The 15809-nt window shown below is 36.3% G+C and overlaps 1 protein-coding gene across 12 annotated transcripts in view; it reads right to left on the minus strand.

Moving 5' to 3' along the window:
- Positions 1-15809, minus strand: part of ARHGEF11 (Rho guanine nucleotide exchange factor 11) — a 153317-nt gene that overhangs the window by 29082 nt on the left and 108426 nt on the right. For all 12 annotated transcript variants that reach the window (XM_031966802.1, XM_031966811.1, XM_031966801.1 and 9 more), the window contains 5 exons: positions 8434-8476; positions 3855-3951; positions 3415-3537; positions 1894-1917; positions 407-548 (listed from right to left, as the gene is read on the minus strand). In XM_031966802.1, the coding sequence (XP_031822662.1) occupies positions 407-548; positions 1894-1917; positions 3415-3537; positions 3855-3951; positions 8434-8476 (429 nt within the window). The remainder of the gene's footprint in view (positions 1-406; positions 549-1893; positions 1918-3414; positions 3538-3854; positions 3952-8433; positions 8477-15809) is intronic.

Here is a 15809-nt window from a genome sequence, read left to right on the forward strand (position 1 = left end):
GCATTACAATGATCCAAGACAATTCCAAAGGAATCAGGATAAAAAAATCCTATCCATACCCAGAGAAAGAACTAAGTCTGAATGCTGATTTTCACTTCCTTTCCCACCCCACCCCCCATATTTCCCCCCCCTTTTGGCATGTTTCTTTTTGTTCACAACTTGACTAATATAGAAATAGGTTTTCGATGATTCTACAAACAAAACCCATATCAAATTGTTGTCTTAGGAAGAGAAAAAGTAAAAGAGGGGAGAAAATCTGGAACTCAGAATTTTATGTTAAAAAAGAATGTTAAAATTGTCTTTACATGTAGTTAGAGAAAATAAAATACTACTAAATGGGAAAAAAAGAATAAATGCCTGTTTACAAACTGGCTAAAAGATCACTGCCTAGGGGCATTAAAGTCACCTTCTTAGTCTTAGGGAAGAAAGGTAGCCATTTATCCTTGTCAGGAAGAGTCTGAGATTTCTCTGCTGTGGAGGGCCGTGTCTCTCGAAGTCGGATCCCAGCATGGCTCATATAGGTGTTGAGAGCGAAGTCCATTGAAACACTGTTTAAAAGAGAGGATTGGTCAAGGACTTTCAACCTCAAAGCAAAAGGTAAACTTTCCAACAACATATTGTAAGCCTCAGGAACTCGGAACCTTCTCTAAGATGGTCCACTTGGGAACAGTGAATGTGGAAAAACCTGAAAATGGTGTCTTTATCTCTCTTAAAGCAGAATGACATCCAACTTGTCCATATGGATAAAGTACATCAATCCTTAATTCCTATAGCTTTCACAAAATTTGAAAGAGTTAGAAGGGACTTCAGAGATTATCTATTCCAAACTGTCCCTGAACAAGAAGCACCTTCTAAAACTTAAAATTATGATGCCTGACAAGCCGTCGATCAGTCTTAATGATTTTTATTAAAAAGCTCAATAGGTTTTAATAATCTCTCTACTCCCATCCCCTCTTTCCCATCCCCTCTTCCCCATCCCCAATAAAGGCTACTAATATCAGTCTTCGATAAACAAAGGAATGAGGGAAAGTGTGAGGTCTGGTGCTTGATCAGAGTGCTTCAGTTATGGTCATAGGCCAGATCAGTTATTAGGAGCTCCTAGTTATTCCCCAACACTGACACTTAAGTATAACAAGTTGGAAGAAAAGCTATTGGAAAATGAAACTTTTCAGAGCTCTGAGGTTAAAGTCAAGTTCCAGTAATCTACAAGTGAACTACTAACACTACATATACTATCTGTAGCAAATATTTCATCTCAGACTGGCTTCCTCTTTTTCTCCAGCACATTTCTACTTCTCTGGGAGCAAAATGAATTTGTATTCCTTGAATACACAAACCTATTCCTCCCTCCTTAATAAATATGGTTCAAGAAGGGCAAATTCACATTCTCCTAAGAAAAATGCAGTCAGTTTTAGTGCTAAAGAAAAATCAACATATTTTTCAAATTAAAAATATGACTTGAATTAGCTACTCTTTTAATAATACTGATTTCTTCCTCTATTAATTCAGATAACTAAGTGCTCACTTTAGTATCATTAATATATTTGCCTTTCAATGGAATAGAAGTGGGACAGGATAGAAGTACAGAGTTCTCTAGAACCACAAAATGAAGGTTAGACAAAATGTTATGAGTTTTAGCTAGAATTGGACAGATTTAACCTCCAGGCAGAAAAATGGCATAGATGACCCTTCCAACTTTTATGACCATGAAGATCATTTAGTATTTAAACTGAGATACTGAACAACCTTGGATTTTTGATAACTTCTACCCATAGAGAAGTAACCTGGAAAAAGCAAAAGAGATGTTCAAAATCAACTGCTATTTAACCCCAAGACACAACTGAACGGCAACATCAAAAGAACGTAAACAGAAAATGCTATATACTTACTCACCTCCGATCTTCCTCGTATTTGGACCTGCAAGGAGAGAAATGAAGTAAAGATGACTCAGGCAGCAAAGCAGAGCTGGTCTATGTTCAGCAACAGGAAGGAGGGCAAATTTCTTCTTGAAAAAGGAGGAGGACAGAGAGGAGGGGGAGGGAATCATTTTAATCAATTTAATTTTAATAGGAAGATCAGATCATGGTGGGTGATCGAAACAGCTTGAGGCTCAGGGGGTGAGAACTCTGATGCCTGGGAGGCACTCAATAAAAATGGGAAGATGATCATGATGTTTCTACCATCCTAAAGGAGGAGAGAATACAGCAGAAGTCTCTTGCAGAGAAATTTTGTATATGTCTAAGCTTCTAAGGTGTTATTAAGAAGAAAATATTCTTTTTCATTTTCACTAAGGACCAAAAGAAGCGAACTGGGCTAAAGTTGTAGTAAAAGGAGATGGATTAGAAAATACCTTCAGACTTCATTCAAAGAGAATGATTTACACTGGCAAAAATTAGAGTGCCATTATTATAAATAAGTGGCTTAATTTATTCTATCTTAGTCTTATGTCTCAAAGTATTTCCACAAATATAAAATTACAGGTAGAAAGAGCTAAGATAATTTATCCACTTGATAAAAAGTGAAAACAAGTGTGCTAAAGTTCACACAGTCGGTGTGCATGGATTTTTAGGGCTAAAAAGGACCTTAGAAAACATTTATTCCAACTTCTTCAGTTTACAAACAAGGAAACTAAGATTTAGAGAGAAATTAAATAATTTGCTCAAGGTTAGAATTAGCTAATGGCAAAGTTTGGTCCTGGATAAGAACTTATCTTCACTCACAGAGGAATCTGAGGTTGGGACTTACATCACAGGCATCTATATTGCTTTGGGAAATGGAGCTGGACAGATATAGTAAGAAGCAGCTGCTCCGGAAACTATTTAATAAGTTTAGTTTAGTTTTCCGGCCATGATTATTAAAAATGGTTCAATTTCTCTTAAGACAGGTCCATCTGCTTTCTGAAGCAAATGAGAGGGGGAAGGGGAAAAGGTTGAGGTTGGGGTAGAAGAGAATAGAGGGAAAAGGGAGGGGGGCATTATTCCTTGGAAAAAATCTCATTCAAAGCTTGGCCCTGGCTTATTACCACTAAATATATCATACATTATGACTCTGCTTATGGGATCATTCTGAGACCCTTTCCAAAAGGCTAAGAATAGTGAAAGTTAGAGAAGTTAAGAAAGCAAAGGTAGAAATAAGTCTTTTAAATTAAGCCTATAATTTGCCATCACTGCTAAAAAAGCTATTGGTTAATTTTATAAGCTCAATACATTATGATTCCTTCAAAAATTCTTGTAGCCCATTCAAAAAATCCTGCTCTTCTAAAAGAAGAGAAGGGGACATATTTCATCAGTTTTAAAAGAGAAGAACTAAATCTAGAACAAAGGCTAAAAAAGTTGATAGGGAAAGGGTTAGGAAAGGACCCAGGTAATTTAGACACACAGCTAAGTTTTTTGATACGAGGGCCCAGACACTCACAGGATATCTCCAAGAGCAGCCAATTGTCTCTCAGCAATTTGTCGCTCCCGCTGGGGATCCCCATCCAAATCCAGAAGGTCATTTTCTCCATAGAGACTGCCCAGGCCCATGGTTCGCTTTGTCCTGCCAAAGGGAGATAGAACCACAGAAGAGAGGCAGAGGAAAAGATACAAAGAAATGTACATATATCAAAAGAGTCACCCAGAGACAGAAAATCAGAAGCAATGAGAAACAAATCATCAGAAAAACATGAAATTTAAGTAAAAAAAAAAAATCATTTAAGCAAATTTGCAGGAAAAGGCCAAAGGGAAACTGAAGAACTCAGCGGCCTTAACCAACCCTCTGGCTCATTCTCCTCTAGTGGACCTGTGCTGGCCAATACTTGACCCTGTTAAACAACACCCAACCATTTTCTGGCCCTGAAGGAATGGCTGTCACACCTGTAGTCTTGAATCTGTTCCTGGATCTCTGGCATAGTTGCTTCTTGGGCCTCAGACAATGCACTACGGATATCCTCATTGTTGCGCAGGCGCAAATCTGCCAGTGACAGGATACAGAAGATGATAGACACATTAATGATTCTTAAAGACCTCAAACTATGAATCTTCCTACTCATTTCCCTTTTTACCTTACCTGAGAACTGAGGCTTGGACTGCTGGGTCATTCTGAGACCAAAAACAGAGCCTGTGCAGCCAGGTCCCAAAGGTTAAGAATGGAAAAGATTTCTAGAAAATCTACTTTCCACTTAAGGCAGCCTAAATCCTCTCATCAGAAGCCAAGCACTGTTCCCCTCCCTGCATGGCTAAGCTTGCACTGATTAGCCCCTAGCCCTCAAGAGGCTCACTTACTACCTAGGCAGCACTCTAGAAAGGACAAGAACAGCAGACAAAAAAGGGAAGCTATTTGCTGAGAAGTCCCTCTTCTCCCCTCTTCCTCATTTTAGATCACTCAAACACCTTCTGCTATTATCTTCTCTTTCATTTCTGCTCAGTTATAGAAGTGGTCCTTCTCCTTGACAAGGCTGTCTATGATCAGTACCTCCACCTATATTTCTTTCACTCTTGTCTGGCTTCTGACCTCATCAGTCAACCAAAACTGCCCACCTAAGTTACCAAAAAACTCTTAATTGCCAAACCCAATGGCCTTTCCTCAGTCTTCCTCTGACACGGTCAGTCACATTCTCCTCCCCAATACTGTCTTCTCTCTAGGATTTTGTGACTCTCTTCTGTCCTGGCTCTCCTCTTACCCTTCTGACTGCTCTTTCTCAACCTCCTTTGCCTGATAATCAACTTCACCTAGGTCTTGCCTGATAACTAACTTTAGGTGTCCCTGAGACTCTGAGTGCTGTGGGACCTCTTTATACTATTTCACTTGGAGACCTCGTCAGCTCCTGTGAATTCCAATATCTCAATCTAAATGATTCATAATCTTTTTTATCCAGTTTTAACCTCTCTGCTTATCTTCACTCCCATCTCCAAATACCAAATGCACATCTTGAAAATGGAAGTCCTGTAAGAAGTACCTCAAGTTCGGTATGTACAAAATTGAGTTCATTCTCTTCCTCCTCTCTTCAAACTTACCTGTTTCTGCAGAGAGCACGATCCTCCCAAGCATTCAAGCTTACAACTTAGATATTTTCCTCAACTCTTCCCTCTCATCCTCCCATATCCCATCTGTCTCTGAGGCCTGCTGATTTTATCTTCCCAACACCTCATGCATATATCTCTTTTCTCTGCTGACACTGCCACCACTCTAGTGCAAACCCTTACATTCTCCCACATGGACTAAAACAATAAATTTCTGGTTGGTCTTTCTGCCTCAAGTCATTCTCTATTCCCATCCATCCACTATTCAGTCATCAAAATAATCTTCCCAAAGCCCAGGTAAAAATGTCGCCTTTCCATTCAAAAATTTCTAGTAGTTTCTTCTTACTTCCAAGATCAAACAAAAAAGTATTTGGCTCTCCAAGCCCTATTTAATTGAATCCTTCATTATCTTTCCAGTCTTATAACACTTTATTTTCCTCCATGTACTCTGTGATCCAATGATGCTGGTCTCCATATGCTTCCTTACCAAGACACTTGATCCATGCATCTCTAAATATTCTCCCTGGCCTTTGTACAGGTTGTCTCCCCCATTTCTTAGTTCTATCTCTGCCCTAGCTTAACTTCAAAGCTCACATCAAGGACCTCTTCCTTCCAGAGGCTGTTCTAGTTGTTAGTGTTTATCTCGTCTCCCTGAACTACTTTACATTTATTTTACATAGTTTTGTATTATACAAAAGTGGCTAATCCATGGGATTCTGTCTCTCCTCATCTGGCTTATTTGGTTTCTTAAGATCTTGAAACTCATATCCGACCCTCTACAAGATGCCTTCCCAGCCCTCTTTAATTCCAGTTCCTTTCCTCTAAAATTATCTTCAATTTATTTTTACCTAGCTGTTTGCATATAGTCTCCTTGAATTCCTTGAGATAAACAAGCTTTTGCCTTTCTTTGCATCCTAAGTACTTAGTATAATGCCTGGCACATCATAGGAATCTAATAAATGCTTACTGATTCACTGATTAATGAGACCTTTGGGACTCTAGATGGTATAGTAGAAAGGGTGCCAAGCCTGGAATTAGGAAAATCTGAGTTCAAATCCAGCCTCAGACACTTACTAACTGTGTGGTCCTGGGTAAATCACTATTCCTTGTTTGCCTTCGTTTCTTTACATATAAAATGAGCTGAAGAAGGAAACAGTAAAGTATCTTTATCAAGAAAACTTCAACTGAAGTGACAAGTGATTGAATAACAATAACAAACAACTAGACTCTACAAAGATCTCAGCACAGATCTTTAATATGTCCCCAATTCCTTAATATTTTCATGACTCTTTACTCAATTTGTGCAAATCTACTTTTCACTTGGACATTTAGACATTAAAGAGGAACATTAAGAACAGCTTATGTAAAGAGAGTGGAATCTGAAAAATTACTAATAGTTTCCTTTTCTAATTCTAATTCAAAATAATCTCCAAGAAATCCTTCCTTGTTGACTTTATATGACTTTATTTTCTCTATCAGCTTACAGACTTGTTTTACAGTTTTGAAAATTAACTCCAATAGCTAAATTTAAAAATAGCCATACTTACATAATGTTTCCAAACTTTACAAAACAGTTTCCTCACTCCTGTGAGTTAAGTAATTCAAATAAGATTATTCTCATCTTACAGATGAGAAAACCAACTAGGAAGAAAAATTTCAGTCCCATTGTTACATACCTATGATGCAATGGAGCCAAGTCCAAACACAAATCTTATGACAACATGTACATGTGTTTTTGTGTTGTGTTGTCTTCTTACAAATAATGGAACTAAACCCAGAGACAAATGATTTGTTCAAAGTTACATAGTAAATGAGTGGCAAAAGTGGAACAAGTCTCCTCCCCATCTCTCCCCCTCTCCCCCCAATCCCAGGTCCCAGTCTATTCTACCACATTACTTCCTTTCCCTATCCTCTTCACTGATCTTCTCCAGGTTTACAATCTTAAGAGTCACCCTTCATTCCACATCACCATGTACGGTCAATTGGTTCCTAAATTTTGTTACTTCAGCCTCTCCAACATTCTTCCAACTGTATTCTTTACTCATAAGGACCACAATCCCAGTTCTACTTCTATCATTTCTTGGCTTGGACAATAGCTTCCTACCTGGCTCTCCCCAGTCTCTGCCCTTCAAACTTCATATAGGTTGACAATCCTAAGACACAACTTTAATGGCCCCGTACTGTCTCTATGACAGCATACAAAGTGTGAACCAAAGCCCCAGTCTACCTTTTTTGACTTATTGCAAATTCTTCCCCTTCCTTTTTTAATCTGTTCTTCTTACCACTCTTTATAACACATCTACTCCACATATTCTGGAACTGCCCCTGCCTTTCCCACCTTGCACTGAAAGTACTCACTTCGGTCTAAGAATCCCCATTTCTAATGAGGCCTTTCTTGACACCCCCCAGTCAGAGTAATGTGCTGCCCACAAACATATCTAGCATCTCTTTTGTATTTACCTAGATGTGCACATGTTCTCTCCTCCTGCTAGCCCTTAAGTTGCTAGCCAAGGGGTGCTTTCACTTTGTTTTTACATACTCCCTGTCTATACAGTGCCTAAAAAGTAGTAGGAACTTAATACTTACTGACTGAGTGGCATTGAAAACCTTTTACAATCTGGTTCCCATTTTTTTCCTGACTGATTTTGTATTGTTTTCCCTCATATGATTCTAGCCAAAGTGGCATATTAACTATTCCTAGCACACAACATTCAATTTCCTGGCCCTATGCCTTTGTACAGGTTGTCTCCCCCATTTCTGAGTTCTACCTCTGCCTTAGCTTACTTCAAACCTCAAATCAAGGACCCCTTCCTTCCAGAGGCTGGTCTACTTGTGAGTGTTAATCTCGTCTCCCTGAACTACTTTACATTAATTTTAGATAGTTTTGTATTATACAAAAGGCAGAATGGCACGGGACATATAGCTGCCCTCAAAATCAAGAAGACCTGGGTTCAATCCTATCTCTGATACAACCTGACTGTAAGACCTTTCTCAGAGCTCCAGGCAACTCTCTAAGAGTTGCAGAGAAGGTGTCAACCCCCATTGGTAAAGGGAATTGCTTCATTGAAATCATAGGTCAAGTCCCTAAACCTAATTTTATACTTCCAGCTTACATATTTTCCCCAAACAGAGTATAAGCTCCAGCACCTAGCATAGTGCCCAACACATTTTGGATGCTTAACAAATGCTTGTTAAATTGAATGAAAAGAATTACATTCTTCACTCACAATTAAACCAATTATACTTACTAAAATGCTGTTTTGTATGTATTAAGTTACTTTCATACATGTCCTCATGCCTATATTAAACTGTAAACTTCCAGAGGCCAGGGAGTGTATTTCATTTAAATGCTTTACTTCTCCAGAATTCAGGCTAAAGCCCATTTTCCATAGGGTCTGAGGGAAAGAGTGAAATATAAGACTGGATGACTTACCAATCTCAGCCTGTAATGTTTCAGGTATCTTCACTCTTAAAGGCTGAAAAATAAAAGGAAATATGATCAGGCCACCCAACCTGAGAGACCTAAAAGAACTTTTAATAGTTCCCTTTAAACTTAGTTAAATTACATCTCTGCTTCAACTATTACCCTATCAAAACAATAACATCTTGCATTTTAAAAATACTTTCCAAAATATTTCATGTGTGTGTGTATAAACACACACATATATCATACATGCGTATATATGTATGTATAAAATCTTATTTGATCTCTGCAATGTTATCAGGTAAGAGAATTCCTATATAACAACTAGAGAAGATGTAGAACAAAAGAGGAACAGGATTTTAAGCATGGGACAGCCTGTGTAAGGGCACAGGGGCAGAAAATGGAATGTCATGTACAGAAGAGAGCAAGTACACCACTCTGGCTGTAAACCGAAGCTCAGAGACATTAGATGAGCTTTCCAAGATCAATTAGTTGATTAATGGAGCTAAGGCTCAAACCCCGATACTTCTGCTGAAATCGAAGTAGGTGGTAGAGTAATATCAGAAAATATAAAGGAAAACTATTTACTGTAATGAACAGGAAGTGTCCTGAGCAGAGGTATCTAACACCAAAGGAAAGGCTATGTAACAGATTCCAATCCATAAAGAGGCACCAAGAACTCATGCAGGCTGTGGAAAAAGTTATGTCATGGTCTACCTAGTTCTGGATCACAGAGCCAAGACAGAGTGGGAAGACCTCCGCCCAGGGGTAGCATTCACGGGTATTAAGTAAGGGCAGGTCCAAGACTGTCCCTAGAGAAATGCAAGTTCAAAAGCAATGAGCACAGTATAGCTCTGATCCCAGGAGGAGAGAGTTTTCAGTTTCAATTTCTAGCCTTGTATGATGCCCAAGAAGGAATAGACAGGGCAGGATTTCTAGTCCAGAGGGAAGCTTGCACTTCCATTACTCTGAATCATAGAGATTTCCAGGTGTTTTACAGAGGATGAGTCCAGAAGCACTCTGCTGTTGCTCAAACACAAACGCACGCTGGGAACATGCAAACATCAGATGAGGGAGTCAAACCTTTTACTTGCAACAGACCACTTTGAGAAAACAGAAAACACACAGGTCACACAACTGTCCCTGAGAGCCTGTATTAAAACAACATTGACAACAGGACTAACTCAGTCCTTCCCCCTAGAAGTATGCATAGATTGGACCTAATATCAAGTCCAAAGTCAGGACGAGAGCAGAAGAATGAGCAAATGACAAGAAATCCTATTGTAAAGAGCTATTATTGCTGCAGAAAAGAAAAAGCCTAGACCTAGAAGACCTAGAAGAAAAGAATGACTCTGAAACATCTACAAATGTTAATTACCCAAGAGAAAAATACAGCTTATGTACAAACTCAACTGGAATTTCTGGAAGAAATGAAGCAGGATTTTTAAAAAGTTAATATTTTTATCAATGAAATGAAAGTATTAAAGGGAAAGACTAGAAAAGAAATGAGAGCTATAGAAGAAAAAAAATCAGAAAGAGAATGAATACCTTAGCACAAGAGGCATATCAATTTTTGCAAGAAATAAAACTTCTTAAAATGTAAAATGGACCAAACAAAAGCAATGACTACATACGACAAAATCAAAAATATACCAAATAAATAAATAAATTTTAAAGTATCTCCTAGAAAAAACAGATCTGAAAAACAATTCAGAGAGAAAAAATTTAAAACTCATTAAATGGATTATCTGAACACCATGATCAGAAAAGGAGCCTAGATATCTCTTAGAACAAAATAGAAAAAGGAATAATCCACCAATCACTTCTTGAAATAATCCCTAAACTGAAAACATTCAAGAGTATCACAGCCAAAATCCAGAGTTTCTAAGTCTAAGAAAAAAAACTGCAAGTAGTGAGAAAGAAAGAATTCATAGTCAGGATCACACATGATTTTGAAGTGATCAGTATAAAGGAATGGAAAGCCTGGAATACAACATTCCAGAAGGCAAATGACACAGACTTACGGACAGAATTAACTCCCAGAAAAACTGGGCATAATTTTATGGAAGAAAAATTGACTTTTAATGAAATAAGAGCATTCCAGAAGATCAGAGCTGTGTAGAAAATACAATTCCAATTGTAAGAAATGTAATGTAAGAAAAACATAAAAAATATAAACATGAATAATTAAGAACAAGGGCCTAAACAAGGAAAAAACTGCTTATATTCTACTATGGCAAGATAATACATATCTGAACCCTAATGTCATGAAAGATCATACACACAATCTAATTATCCAATGCTATGGAGTGGTTCTGTTATGTCTTGATGATCTTAAGAACAGAGAAAGGAAGAAAAACATACTGGGGAGAATACAGGGAAAGAGGGAAAGGAAAAGGTTAGGGAAAATTATTTCACATAATTAAGGTATACAAGCTGACATCTATACAAACAAGGGAGAGAGCAGCTAACCCATGAACCTCTAATCTGAATAGTCAAAGAACATAAAGAGTACACATTATTGGGCACAAAAATACATTTCGTTCAAGAAGGAAAGATGAAAAAGGACAAAGGGGAAATAAGAAAAAGAAAAGGTGACAGATTGGTTCTAACCAAACTCATAACTAAGGAGGCACAAAATTATTTCTGGTTTTTTTTTTTTCCTGAGGTGGCAAAGAATGAGAATCTGAGGATATGGCTATCAACTGGGGAATGGTGTGATGGGGTGTGTGTCTGTGTGTGTGTGTGTGTGTATATATATATATGAGAGAATATATATATATATAAATAGAATACTCTTGTGTAAGAATAAATGATGTTGGAAATGGTTCAAAGAAAACTGGGAAGATTTCATTTGCCTTTTGGATATGGATATGGCCAATGCAAAAATTTGTTTTGCTTGATTAGACATTTCTGTCTCTTTCATTCTCAATGTTGATAAGGGTTATTAAGCACATATCTGCTGACTAAAAAAAAAATAAAATGTAACTATTTTGAAAGTGAATCAATAGACCACACGAAGCAAATGAATATAATACAAATTTGAGCGGTGTGAACGGAAGCCCAGTGATCAGAACTAAAAAAGGTGTTAGCTTTGCTATACCCTGTACTAGTTGAACCACATCAGGAGATTTGTGTTCAATTCTGGAGACCATATAATACACAGGATATTGATAAGCTAAATCCATTGATAATAAGAATCCAAAGAACATTTTAAAATCATGAGGCTTAAAACTCTATGTGTGTGTGTGTGTGTGTGTGTATGTATATAAGTTTGCTGAAACTATATGTATATGGAAGTTGAGAGAGAAAGAAAGAGAGAGAGAGAGAACATGCGCTTAAAGGAGAGAACTTGGGAACATGATATTTAAAGAACTATCATTTGAAAGAATAATTATATTTTTCTGTTTGGCTCCACACAGAAGCAATGGGTGGAAGATGCAGCTTGATGTAACAGAACTTAATAATAATTAGATTTATCCAAAAGCAGAGCAAGTCACTTCAGCAGGCAGTGAATTCAAAATCACTGGATGGAGATCCTGGAATATAGGTTAAATGTTGTGGAAGGGATTCTCTCTCAAGTACAAGTTGGTCTAGATCAGGGTTGTCAAAATCAAATGGAAATGGATCCTTTTTGACCATATATTGACTCAGAAAACCACAGGTTAACACTATCCATGTTGTACTGTACTTGCAAGAACTCCATATGATTTTACTTTGTCATTCTGCAAACATATTCTTTTTTTGTTTGTTTTTTTTTTATTAAAGTTTTTTATTTTCAAAACATGCATGGATAATTTTTCAACATTAACCCTTGTAAAACCTTATATTCTAATTTCCCCCTCTTTCCTACATCCCCTTCCCCAGATGGTAAGTAATACAATATATGTTAAACATGATAAAAATATATATTAAAACCAATATATGCATATACTTATACAATTATCTTGCTGCACAAAATCAAATCAAAAAGGAAAAAAATGAGAAAGAAAATAAAATGCAAGCAACAACAAAAGTGAAAATGCTATGTTGTGATTCATACCCAATTCCCACAGTTCTCTATCTGGGTGTAGATGGCTCTCTTCAACACAAGATCATTGGAAAACTCTTGATGTTGAAAAGAGCCACGTCCATCAGAACTGATCATAGTATAATTTTGCTATTGCAAAATGGTTCTAATTCACTTCACTCAACATCAATTCATCTAAGTCTCTACAAGCCTCCTTGGAATCATCTACTGGTCATGTTTTATACAACAATACTACTATTCCATCCATATATCATAATTTATTCAGCCGTTCTCCAATTAATGGGCATCCATTCAGTTTCCAGTTTCTGGCCACTATAAAGAGGGCTGCTACAAACATTCTTGCACAGACAGGTCCCTTTCCCTTCTTTAAGATCTCTCTTTGGGATATAAGCCCAGTAGAAACATTGCTGGATCAAAGGTTGGATAACTTTTTGAGCATAGTTCCACATGGCTCTCCAGAATGGTTGGATCCGTTCACAGTCCCGCCAACAATGTATCAATGTCCCAGTTTTCCCACATCCCCTCCAACATTCATCATTATTTTTTTCTTGTTATCTTAGCCAATCTGACAGGTGTGTAGTGGTACCTCAGAGTCCTCTTAATTTACATTTCTTTAATCAGTAATAATTCAGGGTACCTTTTCATATGATTAGAAATGGTTTAAATTTTTTTTTTTTTTTTTTTTTTTTTTTTGCTGCTGAGGCAATTGGGGTTGAGTAACTTGCCCAGGGTCACACAGCTAGGATGTGTTAAGCATCTGAGGCCACATTTGAACTCAGGTCCTCCTGACTTCAGGGATGGTGCTCTACCCACTGCGCCACCTAGCTGCCCAAGCTTTAATTTCTTCCTCTGAAAATTGTTCATATCCTTTAGATATATCAGTTGGAGAATGGCTTGAATTCTTATAAATTTGAGTTAATACTCTATATATTTTAGAATGAGGCCTTTATCAGAACTCTTAAATATAAAAATGTTTCTCCACTTTATTGCTTCCCTTCTAATCTTGTCTATATTAATTCTGTTTGTAGAAAACTTTTAAACAACATAATCAAAATTATCTATTTTGTTTTCAATGATATATTCCAGTTCTTCTTTGGTCACAAATTCCTTCTGCTTCCACACATCTGAGAGGTACACTATCTGTTCTTCTAATTTGTTTATAATATCATTCTTTATGTCTACATCATGAATCTATTTCGACCTTATCTTGGTATAGGGTATTCTGTGTGGGTTAATGCCTAGTTTCTGCCATACTAGCTGCCAATTTTACCTGCAGTTTTTGTCAAATAGTGAGTTCTTATCCCAAAAGGGTGAGTCTTTGGGTTTGTCAGACACTAGACTGCTCTAGTCATTGACTATTTTGCTCTGTGAACTTCACCTACTCCACTGGTCGACTTCTCTATTTCTTAGCTTGGTGACCTCTGCTTTATAATACAGTTTTAGGTCTGGCACAGTCAAGCCATCTTCACTGGCATGTTTTTTTTTTCATTAATTCCTTTGAAATTCTTGACCTTTTGTTCTTCCAGATGAACTCTGCTATTATTTTTTCTAGATCTGTAAATAATTTCTAGGGAGTTTGATTCATATGGCATTAAGTAGATTAATTTAGATATTATTGTTATTTTTATTATATTCGCTTGCTCTTCCTATGAGCACTTGATATTTTTCCAATTGCTTAGATCTAACTTTATTTGTATGGAAAGTGTTTTGTAATTGTATTCATATCATTCCTGACTTGCCCTTGGCAGACTCCCAAATATTTTATTCTATCGACAATTATTTTAAATGGAATTTCTTTTTGTATTTCTTGCTGATGAACTTTGTTGGTAATATATAAAAATGTTGATGATTTATGTGAATTTATTTTGTATCCTGCAACATTGCTAAAGTTGTGAATTGTTCTTAGTAAGTAGTCTTTTAGTTGATTTTCTAGGACTCTAAGTATACCACGATATCATGTTCAAAGAGTGATAATTCCTTTAATCTTTTTCTTCTCTTACTGCCAAAGCTAACATTTCTAGTACAATATTGAATAGTATTGGTGATAGTGGGCAACCTTTTTTCATTCCTGATCTCATTGGGAATGGTTCCAATTTGTGCCCCTTACATGTGATGCTTGCTGATGGTTTTAAATAGATGCTACTGATCATTTTAAGGAAAACTCCATTTATTCCTATACTCTCTGGTATTTTTAATAGGAATGGGTATTGGATTTTATCAAATGCTTTTTCTGCATCTATTGAAATAAGATATGATTTTTGTCAGTTTGGTTATTGAAATATTCAATTATGCTAATAGTTTTCCTAATATTGAACCAGCCCTGCATTCCTACTTGGTGTATGTGTATGTGTGTGTGTGTGTGTGTATGTATATGTATATGTATATGTATATATATATATATATATATATATATATATATATACATACACCAATATCCCAATAAATATATAAAGGTATAAATCCTACTTGGTTGTGGTGTAGGGATGACTTTCTGTAATCATTTTGCTAATATTTTATTTAATATTTTTGCATCAATATTCATAAGGGAAATTTGTCTATAATTTTCTTTGTTTTTACTCTACCTGATTTAGATACCATATTTATGTCATAAAACGAATTTGGTAGGACTCCTTTCCCTATTTTTAAAAATAGTTTACATTGTACTGGAATTAATTTTTCTTTAAATATTTGATAGAATTCACATGTAACTCCATCTTACTCTGGAGATTTTTTCTTAGGGAGTTGATTAATACCTTATTTTATTTCTTTTTCTAAAATGGGACTAATTCAAGTAATTTATTTCTTCTTCTGTTAATCTTTATTTTTGTAGGTATTCCACCATTTCACTTAGATTACCAAACTGACATATAGTTGGACAAAATAACTCCTAATTATTGCTCTGATTTCTTCTTCATTGGTGAAATTTTCCCTTTTCATTTTTGAGACTGGAACAATTTGATTTTCTTATTTCCTTTTCCTATTCAAATTGACTAAAGGTTTATCTATTTTGTTGACTTTTTTCATAAAACCAACTTTTAGTTTTATTTATTAATTCAATAGTTTCCTTACTTTCAATATTACTAATCTCCCCTTTTATTTTCAGAATTTCAAATTTGGTATTTAATTGGGGGGGGGGGATTAATTTGTTCTTTTTATAGCTTTTTTAGTTGCAAACCCAATTTATTGATCTTCTCTTTATCTTATGCAAGTAAACATCTAGATACATAAAATTTCCCCTAATAACATCCCACAAATGTTGGTATATTGTCTCACTGTTGTCATTCTCTCAGATGAAATTATTGTGTCTATGATTTGCTGTTTCACCTACTCATTCTTTAGGATTAGATTATTTCGT

The sequence above is a fragment of the Sarcophilus harrisii genome, chromosome 4 (assembly GCF_902635505.1).
Source record: "Sarcophilus harrisii chromosome 4, mSarHar1.11, whole genome shotgun sequence".
In the NCBI taxonomy this organism is placed as follows: Eukaryota; Metazoa; Chordata; class Mammalia; order Dasyuromorphia; family Dasyuridae; genus Sarcophilus; species Sarcophilus harrisii.